The sequence below is a fragment of the Ursus arctos genome, unplaced genomic scaffold (assembly GCF_023065955.2).
Source record: "Ursus arctos isolate Adak ecotype North America unplaced genomic scaffold, UrsArc2.0 scaffold_12, whole genome shotgun sequence".
Lineage (NCBI taxonomy): Eukaryota > Metazoa > Chordata > Mammalia > Carnivora > Ursidae > Ursus > Ursus arctos.
Genome location: NW_026622786.1, coordinates 72,115,285 through 72,130,220, shown reverse-complemented (window position 1 = coordinate 72,130,220; position 14,936 = coordinate 72,115,285). Strand labels below are relative to the sequence as shown.

The window sequence follows — 14,936 nt, the reverse complement described above, 5'->3', positions numbered from 1 at the left end:
CCTGATTTCTTTTTGTCTTTTCCCGTTCATTAGATATGCCTGTGTCTTACTGAGTTTTTCATGGCTACATTGTTCTTTTTTTTTTTAACCTCCTAATCCCCTTCACCTATTGTGCCCATCCCCCCACCTCCTTCTGGTAATACACAGATTGTTCTTCATATTTATGAATTCCTTTCCATTTTGTTTTGTGTTTCACATTCCACGTATAAGTGAAATCATGTATCTTTCTCTATACGTGGCTGTGTTGTTTTTGCAAAATGAAAGTCCCTATCTAATGGGTTAGAGTGCGTTTGAGAAGACATCAAGATTTAATAGGTTTGTTGCTGTCAATGAAGTTTTAAAAGCTGTACCAATCCTCCTAAAGAAAATGAGAAAATGAAGGGAAAAAAAATGAGAGAGGTTGAACTGGTTTAGAGTAGCAGGGCAGGGGGGATACACGAGGATTTTCACTGGAAAAATAGGAAGCCTATTAAAACTTGATCTGTAATTTCTTTCTGGTAAATCCAAAGAGCCTGGGTCTTACCGGAGTTGTTTCCTATTGCTCTACATAAACCACCAGTGATATCGAGGCGTATTACTCGCTTAGGGTTTAATTTCTTCATTGCTACACACATTCATTTCTACTCTGTTTAATAAATTGTTTTGGTCATTTTTACATGTCTGTTAACATTTTTGGAGATGGCATATCTGGTCTTCAGAAATTAATAAAAAAGGAGTTATCATAAGCTTAGCGCTCTGGACCCTTGAGCAGCTTTTATCCAAGGACCTTTGCTTTTAAACGGAGAGCATAAGGGCACATTATTTCAGATATGTTTGTTTATTGAACGTAAGACTCTTTCCTGAATAGTGAGATGTACAAAAGGATCTGAGTAATGCCTCTACTTTTTAAAAAACCGCTGCTGTGAACACCCATGTACATGCGTCCTGATGTCCATCCATAGTATGTGTTTCTCTAGGAAGAGAGTGGGAGCGGAATTAGTGCATTGTAGGGTATATATTACTTCAATTCCTGCTTAAGGTGTGTACTCCCCCCAGAAGGTATGAAGTCTTTACTGTTCTACATCCTCACCAACTCTTGATACTGTCAGAATTGACCATTTTTGCTAATCTCATATATGTGTATTGTGGTAGCTCCTAGCAGTTTTAATGTGCATTCCCCTGTTTATGAATGAAGTTGAGCAGCTTTCTATATATTTATTTGACATTTGAGTTCCTATTTTTGGGAAGCACCTGTTCAAGATTTTATTTACTCTTCTTTGGGGCTTCTGTCATTTTCATTCTCCCATTAATTTATAGGAATTCTTTATATATGAAGCCTTGATCAGGTGTGTATTACTCACATCTCCTACTCTATGGCTTATATTTTCACTCTCTAAATATATGTTTTGAGGGGCGCTTGGGTGGCTCAGTTGGTTGGGCATCTGCCTTCAGCTCAGGTCATGATCCCTGTGGGATCGAGCCTTGCGTCGGTCTTCCTGCTCAGTGGGGAGTCTGTTTCTCCCTCTACCTCTGTTCCTCTCCTTTGCTCCTGCTCTCTCTCTCTCTCTCTCAAATAAATAAATAAAAAATCTTTAAAAAAAGAAGAAAGAAATCTTTGTCAACCTTGAAGTCATAAAGATATTCTCCTACATTGCTATATTGTCACCTGAGTTGTAAGAATATTAGTATATATGTGGTCTGTTTCCAAGCTCTCTGTTCCATTGTCCTATTTTGTCTACTCTTGTGCCAGTAACATGCTATCTTAATTACTCTAGCTTTATGTAAATCTTAGTATTTGATAGAACGCACCTTTTCATCTGTTGTTCTTGTTCTAGGATGCCTTGGCTATTCTTGGCCACTTGAAATTCTATATAAATTTTGCCAGCAGTTTGTCAAGTTACACGCACATACCCATGTGTACTCACACACACACATATTTATACACATAACCTTTTGGGATTTTAACACTGAATTTACACACCAAATCTATAGATAAATTTGGGAAGAATTTAAATCTTCACAATATCGAATCCTCTACACAATGTGTGTGTATTATATTTAGTCTTCTTTAATTTCTCCCAATATCATGATTTTCTTTGTGGCGGTTGTACACATCTTCTGTTAGATGTATTCCTGGTGCTAATACTTTCCATACTATTGTAAATGGTAACCTTTTAAGAATTTCATTTTCTAACTATTGCTAATACATAAAAATACAATAAATTTTTTCTAGTAAAAACCTTGCCATACTTTTAAATTACTTCTTATAATTTATGTTTATATCATTTTGTATTTTATATGTAAGCAATCATATCATCTAAGAATAAATATGATTTTCTTTCTTTCCTTCCACCTGTTACACCTTTCATTCTTTCCTGTTCTAGCAATGGCTAGTGTAGTGCCAAATAGAGCTGGCGATTGTGGGTATATTTTCTCCTTCCCGGTCTCAAAGCTATCAAAATTCATTTAATATGTTTTTATAGGGTTTTTAAATAGACTTTTAAAAATCACATTAAGAAAATTCTTTTCTGGTATTTATTCAATGTTTTATGATGAACACATGTTGAATTTAATCAAATTCTTTTTCTGCATATTTTGATTTTTAAATATGTTAATATGGTGAATTACATTGACTGATTTTCTAATGTTAACTCAACTTTGCATTCCCGGGGAAAACCCAACCGCATCCTAAATTATTATCCTTTCTCTACATTGCTGATTTTAGCTTGCCAGTGTTTCTTTGGAATTTTTGCATCTTAGTTCACAAATGAGACTGGCCTGTCATTTTCCTTTAACATCCACGTCAGATTTTGGCATCAAGGTTACCCTGGCCCCTTAACATGAGATGGGTAACATACCCTCTTTTTCTGTTCTCTGGAAGAGTTTGTAAAAATAAATTACAGTTGCTTCTTCTTAAATACAAGAACTCATTTCTGGATCCTTCTGATTCTAGAGCTTTCTTCTGGGGGAGATTTTCAATTACTGATTGAGTTTCTTAATAGTTACAAGGAGTCACATTTTTTTTATCTCTTCTTGTATTAACTTTGGTATATTTTATTTTTATAGAAATTTTTCATTTAAATTTTTAAAATTTTTTTAGTTAAGTTAGTCATCAATTTTTAAATATAGAGATGGTCCTTTTTACTTTCATGGTACTAAGTGATCTGTGATTTAAAAGAGGTTGGCAAGGGGAAAAAAAGAGAGGGTGGCACATAGTCGGCTCGGTCAGTTAAGCCTCCAACTCTTGATTTTGGCTCAGGACATGGTCTCAGGGTTGTGAGATGGAGCCCTGCGTCTGGTTCTGTGCTGGGCATTGAGCCTGCTTAAGATTCTCTCCCTTTCACTCTTCCCCCAACCCCCCCAATCTGTACGCTCACTCTCAAAAAACGGAGAGGAAGGAAGGAAGGAAGAAAAGAAAGGAAAGAAAAGAGAAAAGAAAAGAACACTTGGGTTGCAATGTAGAGAACAGATAAGGGAGTTAAAATGGAAGTGGCAGGACCACGTTGTTATTGTGATGACCCAGGCGAGAGATGCTGATGTTGTAGACAAGGGTGGTGGACCCAGATGGGCCGGTGCGAGACATGTTGTGGACACAGCGTGCCAGCGGGTGCCAAATGGGCTCATGATGGAAGACTCAGAAGGACCCTCAGACTACTGGGCTGAACAAAACCTTAGATGGTGGCATCATTTACTGAAATCAGGAAGACTGAGAGAGAAAGATGGTTTTTTATATGGACAGACTCAAGGAGTTTCATTTTGGCAGTTATTGGCATAAAGGTGGTCTTTCAAATCATGACAGTGAACCTTAGGGAGAGAATGATCCACTCTCAAGGCCTAGGGTAGTCCAGTGATGTTTAGAAGTTGGGTAGCATTAGAATAGTCGACACGGGAAGGACCAGGAAGGAACAGCAGAGGTAGGAGAACACCCGGAGAGTTCAGTATCATAGACTCCAAGAGAACTTTCTGAGATGGAGGGAGTGAATGCTACCTAAGAGCTCAGTTGTCCATCAGATTCATTTTGGCAGTGGGGAGCTCTGCAGTGCCCCTGGCATAAACAGTTTGATGGAGTAGTGGGAATGAAAGCCAGCTTGCAGTAGGTTGAAAAAAAGGATGGAAAATGTTCAGACCATACGTGCATAGAAACTCTTAGGAAAATTGCTCTGTCCAGCTGCCATCTGGCTAGACAGACTTTGGCAAACCTGACACATGACAGCTCCAGAGAGGTAATCATCCATGTGACATTGGCTATTTGTCAGCTCTTGGGGGACTGCACTGCTATGAAAAGTGCTTATCCTGGCTCACATTCACCTTCTTTGTATGCTTATTTCTATCACTCTTGTTTATTCCCCACCTCCAGATCAAAATTGAACTAAAGCAGGCCCAGCAGAAGTTATTAGATAGCACAAAGACGTGCTCTTCACTCACAGCAGAATGGAAGCACTGTCAGCAGAAAATCAGGGAGCTGGAGCTGGAGGGACTTAAACAGGCTCAGAGCATTAAATCACAGAACGACCTGCAGGAAAAGCTGGCTCAGGAGAAATCAAAAGTTGCTGATGCGGAGGCAAAGGTAATTATCCTCATGCTTAATAAATAGCATGCTCTGGATACCGCTCCTGAAATCCTGTTTCCCTAAGGATTTTAAGAAGTAGCCACGACGCAGACTTGATAGAATTCCAGGGTTTTTCTTTGCTCTTCCATGCTCTCCTCTCTTTTGACTTCACCTGCTCCTGCAGTTCCCGTAAATCTCGTTTCTTTAAACTGCATGAACTTTAAAAGGTAGGTTTCATTAAAGCTGTAACATGAACTTAAAGTAACCGATTGAAGCCATAGGACTTTTGTTTTATACTTTCGACTTTTAAAAGACGGATTCTCCTCTCATTTGTCTGTTTATACGGTTTTTATTTTGTAATTTTGGGGGGATTTGTGTTGTGAAATGGACATTTTGGAATCATGACCCTGCAGTTCAGACCGTCTAACACCAGGTGGCAGTAGTATGTAACGGTTGCACGTTTAGATCTGTGGGGTTGAGTCCAAGCTCACATTAAAAAAATAGATCATAAAATAAGTAAGTAAATCATTTCATCAGACCATATAAATAGAAAGCAAACATCAAAAAGTAGATGACCGCAATCTTAATTATGCCCAAAAGCCTAGTTTTGAGCTAAAGAAACCAGAACAAGAGCGTTCATATGTGTGATTTCATTTATATGAGGTTTAAGAATAGACAAAACTCAGCTGGGATCAGAGGATGGTGGTTTTCTTTCGGAGGGCTGCTAACTGGGAGAGGCTGAGAGGGAATCTTCTGTGGTGCCGTGCCTGTTCTATATCTTGCTGTGAGAAGTGGTTGTTTAAGTAGAACTTCATCCAGTGTACTTAAGATATGCGCGCTTTATGTATGTTTTTACTCTTCTTTCACTTTTGTAAAAAAATCCAAACGTAGGAGCGCCCGGGTGGCTCAGTCCGTGAAGCGTTTGCCTTCAGCTCAGGTCATGATCCCAGGGTCCTCGGATCGAGTCCCGCATCAGGCTCCCTGCCCCGCGGGGAGCCTGCTTCTCCCTCTGCCTCTGCCTCTCTCTGTCACTCATGAATAAATAAAATCTGGAAGAAAAAAAAAAGCTAAATTTAGTTTTAAAAAAAATACAGATTAGTAAAAAACCTAAATTTAGACAGCACTAAATATTGGAGAGGATTTTGTGCAGCAAAGACAATTATATATTGACTGCAATTGGAAGAATAAATTAGTATAAACACTTTGGATTCTTTTAAAGATTTTTAAATTTATTTTAGAGAGAGAACACACATGAGAGTGTGGGGGAGGGGCATAGGGAAGGGAAAGAGAGAAAATCCTCAAGCACACACCCTGCTGAGCTCAGAGCCCCATGTGGGGCTTGACCCCAGGACCCCAGCATCATGACCTGACCTGCAATCAAGAGCCAGACACTTACCCGACTGAGCCACCAAGGCACCCCAGTATAAACACTTTGGAAAACAATTTGGCATTTGTATTTAGTTACGTTAAAGACATATATACCATACAACCCAACACTTCTGCTGGGCGTAAATACTAGAGAAAGCGTATACTGCCCATACGTGTCAGGAGATAGGAATACAATCAGTTTTGTAGAAACATTGTTCCAAATAGCAGAAAATTGAAAGCAACCCAAATGTCCACTGATATAAGATAGAATAAATAAACTGTATATTTACACAACGGCATAAAACAGTGAAAAAAGATAAATTATAGGTACATACTGTAGCTCAACATACGTTGAATAAAAAACAAATCACCAAAACACAGTATGATTCCCAAGGTTAAAATGGAGTACAATAAAACCCATTTTATATAGATTATATATTAAAGAAAAAGCAAGGAAATGATTAATATAAAATTGAAGATACTGGTTTTCTCGAGTAGGGAGGGAACAGGGATAATTGACAAGGTCCCAGAGTGGACTTCAAAAGTATTGGAAATGTTCTTTTCTTAAATTGGGTGACAGGTTCAAACATTTGCATATGTCCTTGGTAGAGAAGCCAACAGGGCGATATTGTCATTTGTGGAATTAAGAGTGAATATCTTTAAGGAAGCATTTTCCCTAAGTAGAACTAAATGGGGGCAGCTCAAAGGAACTTGAGTTGGCCTCAAGACAACTGGCTGTCCACTGCCATTGCCCTTAAATCATTCTGCATCTTCACCTCTCCTATGGTTTGTGGGCTCTGCAAGGACCTAAAGCCCTGCTCTTAAAAAAAGACTGCCATCCACTGACATTCAGTGAATGTTTGTGGGGAATGTGGTGCTAAACCATTGTAAAGCATGCATTGTTAGATCAAGAATACATTCGAGAGACAATAGCTGTTCTGCTAAAAACTATTCATTCCACAAATATTTATTGAGTATCTACTATGTACCAGTACATAGTATACAAAATTGTGTAAACAATTTACAAAATAGGTAAGCAAAAATAGACTTATCTAACAAAAAAATTTTAATGATACTTTTAATCTAATGTGTAAATTCTAAAATAAAATTATACATCTCTCTTTCCGACTCATAAGTCTTATTTTTAGTTCTACCAGTGCATTAAAGAACATATTACTGGTTCTAGGTGTTATGCTAATAGGTACTTGGTTTGTAAGAGGCTTCTACTTTGTTTTAAAATCTTATCGTGAGGGGCGCCTGGGCAACTCAGGTGGTTCAGCATCCAACTCTTCATTTCAGCTCAGGTCATGATCTCAGCGTTGTGAGATCGAGCCCTGCATCAGGCTCAGGGCCAGCATGGAGTCTGCTCGTCCCTCTCCCTCTGTTCCTCCATCCTCTCATTCTCTCTCTCTCTCTCTCACTCTTAAATAAATAAATAAATAAATAAATGAAATCTTTTTAAAAATGAAATAAAATAAAGATAAAAAATAAGATCATATCATGAAACTAGCCACACTGAAGAAACTAGACACGCTCTCACATTGCTGTTGGAAGTATAAATTGGCCTAATACCCATGGAGCCAGTTTGGCATTATCTATTAAACAAACAAATAATAACCTTTGCCCTAGCAAATTCATATCTCATAATTTATTCTAGAGCAATTGTTTGTAATAGCAAAAGATTGGAATCAATTTAAATACCCATCAGTAGGGACCTACTTAAATAAGTTATAGTATATCCTTATAGTAGAATGGCATACAGCTATAAAAGAAAGGCAATTCTACATAAACTCATAATACAGAAAATCACCAAGTGTATTGTTGTTTTTAAAAAGCAAGGTGCAGGGGGGCCTGGGCGGCTTAGTCGATTAAGCCTCTGACTCTGGATTTCAGCTCAGGTCATGGTCTCAGGGTCCTGAGATCGAGCCCCACAGGGGGCTCTGCGATGGGGTGGAGCTGCTTAAGATTCTCCCTCTGCCCCTCCCCCCCAATTTTTTTTTAAAAAGCAAGGTGCATAAGTACATATGATATGCCATCATTTGTGTAAAAATGTGTGTATGGGGGAGAACTATATAATAATATTTTTTATGTGGGCATAACAAATAAACCTCTGGAAAGGTGCTCAAGAAACTAATACCAGTGATCACCTATGTGGTGGAGGAAAACCGTCAGGAAGAGAGGGAAGGAGTTTTCACTATATAACTTCGTTTACACAAACAGACACTAAACTATGAGAATGTATCCTGTATCGTAAAACTTTTTTTTTTTAAGATTTTATTTATTTATTTGACAGAGATAGAGACAGCCAGCGAGAGAGGGAACACAAGCAGGGGGAGTGGGAGAGGAAGAAGCAGGCTCCTAGTGGAGGAGCCCGATGCAGGGCTCGATCCCATAACGCTGGGATCACGCCCTGAGCCGAAGGCAGACGCTTAACCGCTGTGCTACCCAGGCGCCTCCCTATATCGTAAAACTTAGGCAATTTATTTTAAAATTAAAATAAATGTGGCCGTGCTCTTTACTTTAGACTGGATTGGTTTGTTAGCACGATGTTTGCTATTTACTCATAGGGTATTTCCCTAGTAAAAAGGTCAGACTTTTCTTAATGTTTTACTCATGAAATTTTTCCTTCAAGATTTTGGACCTGCAGCAGAAATTAGAACATGCTCAAAAAGTCTGTCTCTCCGACACTTGTATTTTGGGGAAGAAGCAACTAGAGGAAAGGATAAAAGAAGCCCTGGAAAACGAAGCTAAAACAAAGCAGCAGTATCAGGAGGAGCAGCACAAGAGGTAAGAGGAGCAAAGCCGTCCGTGTCACCTGGGCGAACCACCGGGTCTAGCAGGTGTCCGCGTCCGCAGGCGTTTCCTCTGTGTTCCCGCTGAGGTGAACTCGGCGACGCAGCTGCTTATCACACTCCATTCTAATTGTTTTTCTTGGTTGCCTTTCATACTAGAGTGTCAGATCTTAAAGGCAGGGATTGTTCCTGTTGCTCTGAGACTCTTCGTGCACCAGTTGTCGTTGAATGACTGGATGACCTAGGAGATATACTCTGGGATTTGCTTTCCTGATTCTAACATGATTGGCATAAAATGCAAAGTAAATGACATTGATGTTTGTATTTATCCGCTGATTTCATTCAAAGAAGTTGCAAGTACTTTAAAGGCATCTTAATCATCAATAATCTGTTACCAGATAGGAGCTTTCATTTTTTTTTTCTAAAATTATTACTATTAGAATTCTTATTAAAATGACCTGCCTGGATGCCCTAAACTTCGGTAACTGATGGCTTCCTACTTCTGTGACACTCAGAGTGATCTGCATATACGTTAAGAAAAATATGGTTTTAGCCACTGAAAAGACATGCAGACATCCACATATGCTATGAAGCTCAGAAACTTACTTTCAGCTTTAGCTAAAAGCTCTAGCATAGGGCCTGGCACTTAGTAGGTACTCGGAAAACAGTGAATGAATGAATGTTTGAGTAAATGAATGAATGTGTGAATGAATAGTGGGTTCCCTCAGTGAGGTACGATAGAAAAACGCTCGTCTCACCGCCACCTCTAACAGGATGGTACACCACCCTCCGTGGTAATGCACCTAGATCCCGAATAAACTATAAGCATACCTTTCAAAGCATTGCCCACAATAAAGCAAGTGAAAGCACTAACAGCAAACATATAATAAACTCAAACAAAAATGATAAATATAAATAAACTTCTAAGTCAGGGAGCAAATAATATCAGCCCCAGGTTTGGGAAAAGGAAGTGAGGAAGTTTGCCCCAAGATGGGAGAAGTGAACTAGGGACTCCAATATTAAGCTGGCAGTCTTGAAGTGTTCCCCAGTAGGTAGCCCCCTACTTCCCCAAATTATCTCTGGAGGAAAGCAACTCCAAATTATATATTAAGGATTCCATATATTATTACTTTTTTACTTTCTTTTTAAAGATTTTATTTGTTTATTTGACAGAGAGAGAATGAGCACAAGCAGGGGGAACAGCAGGCAGAGGGAGAGGGAGAAGCAGGCTCCCCGCAGAGTGGGGGAACCCGATACGGGGCTCAATCCCAGATCCCCGGGATCATGACCTGAGCTGAAGGCAGACGCTTAAAAACTGAGCCACACAGGCACCCTTGATTTTTAGTTCCATAATATTTTAGACAGTTGTATAGCATTCCGTTACATAGATACATTGTAATTTATGTCAAATGGTTTGTAGATATTTTTGCTGTTACAAATAATGCTGCAATGACTATCCTCGTATGTAGACTTTATGAAGGTTTAGGGTGCTGTGATAGTGCATAGCAGAGACGCCTAACCTGCTCCAGGGAGCTCAAGAAAGCCTGCTAAAGGAGAGCTATTTAAGCTGAATGTGAGGTATTCGGGATGGATGGCTCAACAGAGAATATTAGGGGAAGGATGTCTTAGAAGAGGAAGCGAAGGAAAAGGTTGCAGGGGAGGAATAAGGGTAGAGGATGACTTGTTTCAGGAAGTGAAAAAAGTTCGTTTTGCCTGGAACAAAATGTTTACGGGTAGACTGAGTGGCAAGAAAACGAGGCTAGAAAGGTAAGCTAGCTAACAAGCTCTATTGAAGTGTTTGGACTTCATGATATGATGAGATTGTGATGTAGAAAGAGCATTCTGGTTGCTATGTAAGGAATGGATTGAGAGGCTGAGAGGGGAGACAGGGATCATCAATCTACTGATTTCTTAATTTCTTTTTTCTTTAGCTGGGTATAGTATTCTTAATTGATGGTACAGGACAACGTGGGGCTCCCCAAGCCCCTCCCCTTCTTCAGTGGGTCTGGGATGAAAACCGTGGAGGTCAGGAGATTCTCAGGGTGTTGGGAGATGAGTTGGAGCAAGGACTCTTCAGCAGCTGAGGTCCTCTCTCCTCCTCTTGTTCTCGCTGAGGCTGGTAGTCCCGGGGGCTCTTACTCCTTAGAGGCCATGTGGACCGTAAGGTCCAACACCCAGTTGCAAATTCACTGTCATCCAGGAAATCGGCTTGACAAAGTGGTCATTGAGAGCAATGCCAGCCCCAGCCCTGAAGGTGGAAGTCTGGGTGGCACTGTGAAAGTCGCAGGAGACAACCTGGTCTTCGGTGTAGCCCAGGATGCCCTTAAGGTACCCTGCAATGCCTGCTTCGCCACCTTCTTGATGTGATTGTTTTTGGCAGCTTTCTCCAGGCGGGAGGTCATATCCATGACTAACATGTTGGGGCTGGGGACACAGAAGGCCATGCCAGTGAGCTTCCATTCAGCTCAGGAATGACCTTGCCTACAGCCTTGATGGTGCCAATAGAAGCAGATGATGTTCTGGGCAGCCCCTTGGCCATCACACCACAGCTTCCCAGAGGGGCTGTCCACAGTCTTCTGAATGACAGTGATGGCATGGACTGTGGTCATGAGTCCCTCCACAAAGACAAAATTGTCATGGATGACCCTGGCCAGAGGGGCCAAGCAGTTAGTGGTGCAGGAGGCATTGCTGAAATCTTGAGGGAGTTGTCTTATTCTCAAGGTTTATGCCCATTACAAACATGAGGGCATCAGCAGAAGCAGCAGAGATGATGACCCTCTCGACCCCACCCTTCAGGTGAGCCCCAGCCTTCTCTGTGGTGGTGAAGACCTCAGTGGACTCCACAACACACTCAGCAGCGGCATCACCCCATTTGATGTTGGCAAGGTCTCGCTCCTGGAAGATAGAGATGGGCTTTCCATTGATGCCAAGTGTCCCATTCTCAGCCTTGACTGTGCTGTAGAATTTGCTGTGGGTGGAATCATAGTGGAATGTGTAGACCATGTAGTTGAGGTCAATGAAGGGGCCACTGATGGTGACGATATCCACTTTGCCAGAGTTAAAAGCAGCGCTGGTGACCAGGTACCAAATATGGCCAAATTCATTTACTCCGAGCTTCACCACTGTGTCTCAGGGACGTGGCTGGCACTGCACCGGGAGATGTGGCTGTATGTCTAATGGGGAGGGGCAGAGAGCCTTCTTAATTTCATTCATTGGCATAACTGGTTTTCTGTTAGTTTCTGCTCAAACTATATGTAATATGGGAATTAATTTCTAACATATTCATGAATTGCTTTTTAAATTTTGACTTGCTATGTTTCAATGCCAGTTTCCAACTCCTAAATTCCATTGCATATAACTCAAGTTTCTTTAGTTCTAGCAATTTAAAACTTCCCTTTCAGCTCTAAAGTTTATCTCTTAGTCTGGCCCCTTGATCAGAAATTCAGAACGGAACCAAAAAAGTAGACAATAATAGGCAGGAATTGCTCAGGTCTATAAAGAATGAAATGAAAACAGAGGTGAAGGGGGCGGTGCTGGTGCAGGGGCGGATGTGAATGGTAGGAGGTAAGCTTGTAGAGCCTTCACTTATATCAGGAACCATGACAAGAATTGGACGTGCTGGAGGTGGGGAGATAGGAGTCCCATGTCCCAAATATAAATCTTTCCCAGTAATCCACTGGTTTTTCAGGAAACTGGAGTTAGAGAAATTGAGCTCATTTGTGCAATATCAGTAGTGACCTAGCATGTAGGCGCTGCTCCATCGTGCTCATCCTATTCTTCTAGATAATCTCCTAAATCCAAAGAGCTTTGTTGGAAAGCCTCAGAAACTCTTCCACAAACTGTAGTCTGATGAGATTCCCTCTGAAGGAGTTAAGTACTTAGGGCCCTTCTGGAAAAGGTGAACTTCCTCATCAAACACAGGCTCGTTTATGATTCAGCCCCTGCAGCGTGGACATGCGTGCATTAGTATCAGTAGTGTTTGTAACTAACAACCCTGTACTGAACCACGAAGATCGAGGGACTCAACTTGTAAAGCAGGGAGGACGAGGAGAAAGAATAGAAAACTCAAGATTAGAGTCCTACGTCCATCTTGTCCTAGCAGGTTAATGAAACCTCTCTGTGCCACAGCTTCCGCTGTGAGATGAGGCAAGTTTGTCCTCTTCATAGGGTTGTTTTGATGAGTGAGAGAGAGAACTAAGAAAAGCGTCTGTCACAAAGGAGGTCCCCCGTGTTGGTCTCTATTTTATGGACACAGGTCCTACCTCATTGAACCAGTAAAATCCCTTGTGATGATATAACAATTTTAGGTCAAAGAATTTCATAAATTCAGTGTGATTTAATGGATATTCATTGCCCTCAGGACACTCCTGTATCAGAATGAAAAAAACCTACAAAAGCAAGTGAGAATCTTACAAGATAAAGGGAATCAACTGGAAATAACCAGTTCTCAGCAACAATCCAGAATTCAGCAGCAGGAGGCCCAACTTAAACAACTGGAAGATGAAAAAAGAAAATCGGAAGAGGTAAGAAAGTAAACAGATGCGCTTCTGAGTTTTCCTGTTCCCATAGACCCAAGTCATAGCCAACGGTAACTGAGTGCCTAGCATTTTACCCCTTGGGTTTATCGGTAAGGCAGAATCTGCTCTAGGTGTCTCCAGCAAGAAGGGATTCGACACAGGGAATAACATGCTTTTACAAGGAGGGAGATGCCGGGGTGAGGAGAACGTTGGAAAGAATTGCTGGGGGCTTTCAGTAATGCCAGAAGTCCAGAAACCCCGGGGAAACCTACTCCTGCGGCCCCAGAGTGCCCCTGCAAATGCCCCATCTGCCGTCTGCCCGCTCACCTCCCTGCCGGTGCTCGAGGGCGGCGAGGCTCCGCACCAGCACCTTCCGAACTGAGCGCACGTGCCTCTCATTTACGGAAACTAAGCTCTGCACTCAAGAGTCTGGGGAATGTAGTTTTCAGACTTCCAACCTTGCAGCACAGAATAGTCTCACTTAAAAAAAAATGTTTTTCAGCTTCTCAAGAGCAACCGAGAATTATCAGAAAAGGTATCTTCATTGCAGCAAGAGAAGGCGGCGCTATATGAGGAGTGCGTGCAATTTTTGAAGCAGCTTGATGTCCACGCAAGGTAAACAAGTCCCCTTCGGATGGGGAGTTCATGCTTTTCCCCAAACACACCCTTTACATTTGCCTTCGTGCTTTTCCCGCCTCACATACTTTGCTCAGTCCAGACCACACCCTCCCTGTTTCAACTCCTCATTTCAACTCAGAATCCTTGGGCTAGGACTCACCTTCTCCAAGAAGCCTTCCTTGACACCACCAGCCTAGGCTGGGTGAAGTGCTCGTTCTTTCCCTCGTAGCCCTTGGTACATGCCTCTTCGTGTTGATTTCAGAACTTGCTGCATTAGTTTGAAATAATACGTGATTCATTACCTGTCTTCCTCACCAGACTATAGGCTCTTCAAGAGCATGGGCCATGGTCTTATGCATCTTTTTATCCATAGTCTCCAGTATATAGTAGGCGCTCAATAAAAAATGTGTTTCTGAACTTTCTGCTCTTTCTTCCATTCCCTGCTCATCATTCCACCAGATTCCTCCCACTCTCCTCCTTTCTGGAATGTAGCATAGTAGTTCAGAGTATGGACTCTGGAGCCGTATTGCCTGGGTACAAATCCTGGTTCTAGCAGAAACTAGCTGTGTGACCTTGGATAAGTTATGTAACCTCTCTGTGCCTGAGGTCCCTCATCTTTAAAATGGGCAAAATAACAGTACTTATCTCATAAAGTTGTTGTCTCACAACAAATTAAATGAATAAGTACACATAAAGCGCTTACTTAGAACAATGTCTAGTGCACGACTATTATTATATCTGTTTATTTTTAGTTCTTTTTCCATGATCCACCTCTCTGCTCTCAGCTCTGTAGTCTTCTGCTCTATTTCTTTTATTAGGCTGAAATTTCTTATTCTTTTGTATTCTTACTCACCAACTAGGTTGATGGTATTAATGATAATGATTTAAAAACCATTGTTTACTGCTGTGTAGCAAGGAGTATTTTTCAGAGTCATTGGTATTCCTTATCTTGCTTTGATCATCGTATTACTGAGAAATGTAGACACCGTGGGGAGAATGTGCAGTTCAGGTCATGCTGCTTACAAATCTAAGGCTGGAACTCAGTCCTCTAATAACCTACATAGTGCTCTTTCCACATCTTATCTTGGTCTTAGAGGGAGTTGAAAGAATGAA

At 41.2% G+C, this 14,936-nt stretch overlaps 1 protein-coding gene across 1 annotated transcript in view; it reads left to right on the top strand.

Moving 5' to 3' along the window:
* CCDC30 (coiled-coil domain containing 30) overlaps positions 1–14,936 on the top strand; it is a 118,975-nt gene that overhangs the window by 80,455 nt on the left and 23,584 nt on the right. Inside the window, 4 exon segments of the mRNA XM_048220523.2 lie at positions 4,337–4,546; positions 8,529–8,683; positions 13,049–13,211; positions 13,708–13,820. Coding sequence (XP_048076480.1) covers positions 4,337–4,546; positions 8,529–8,683; positions 13,049–13,211; positions 13,708–13,820 — 641 coding nt within the window.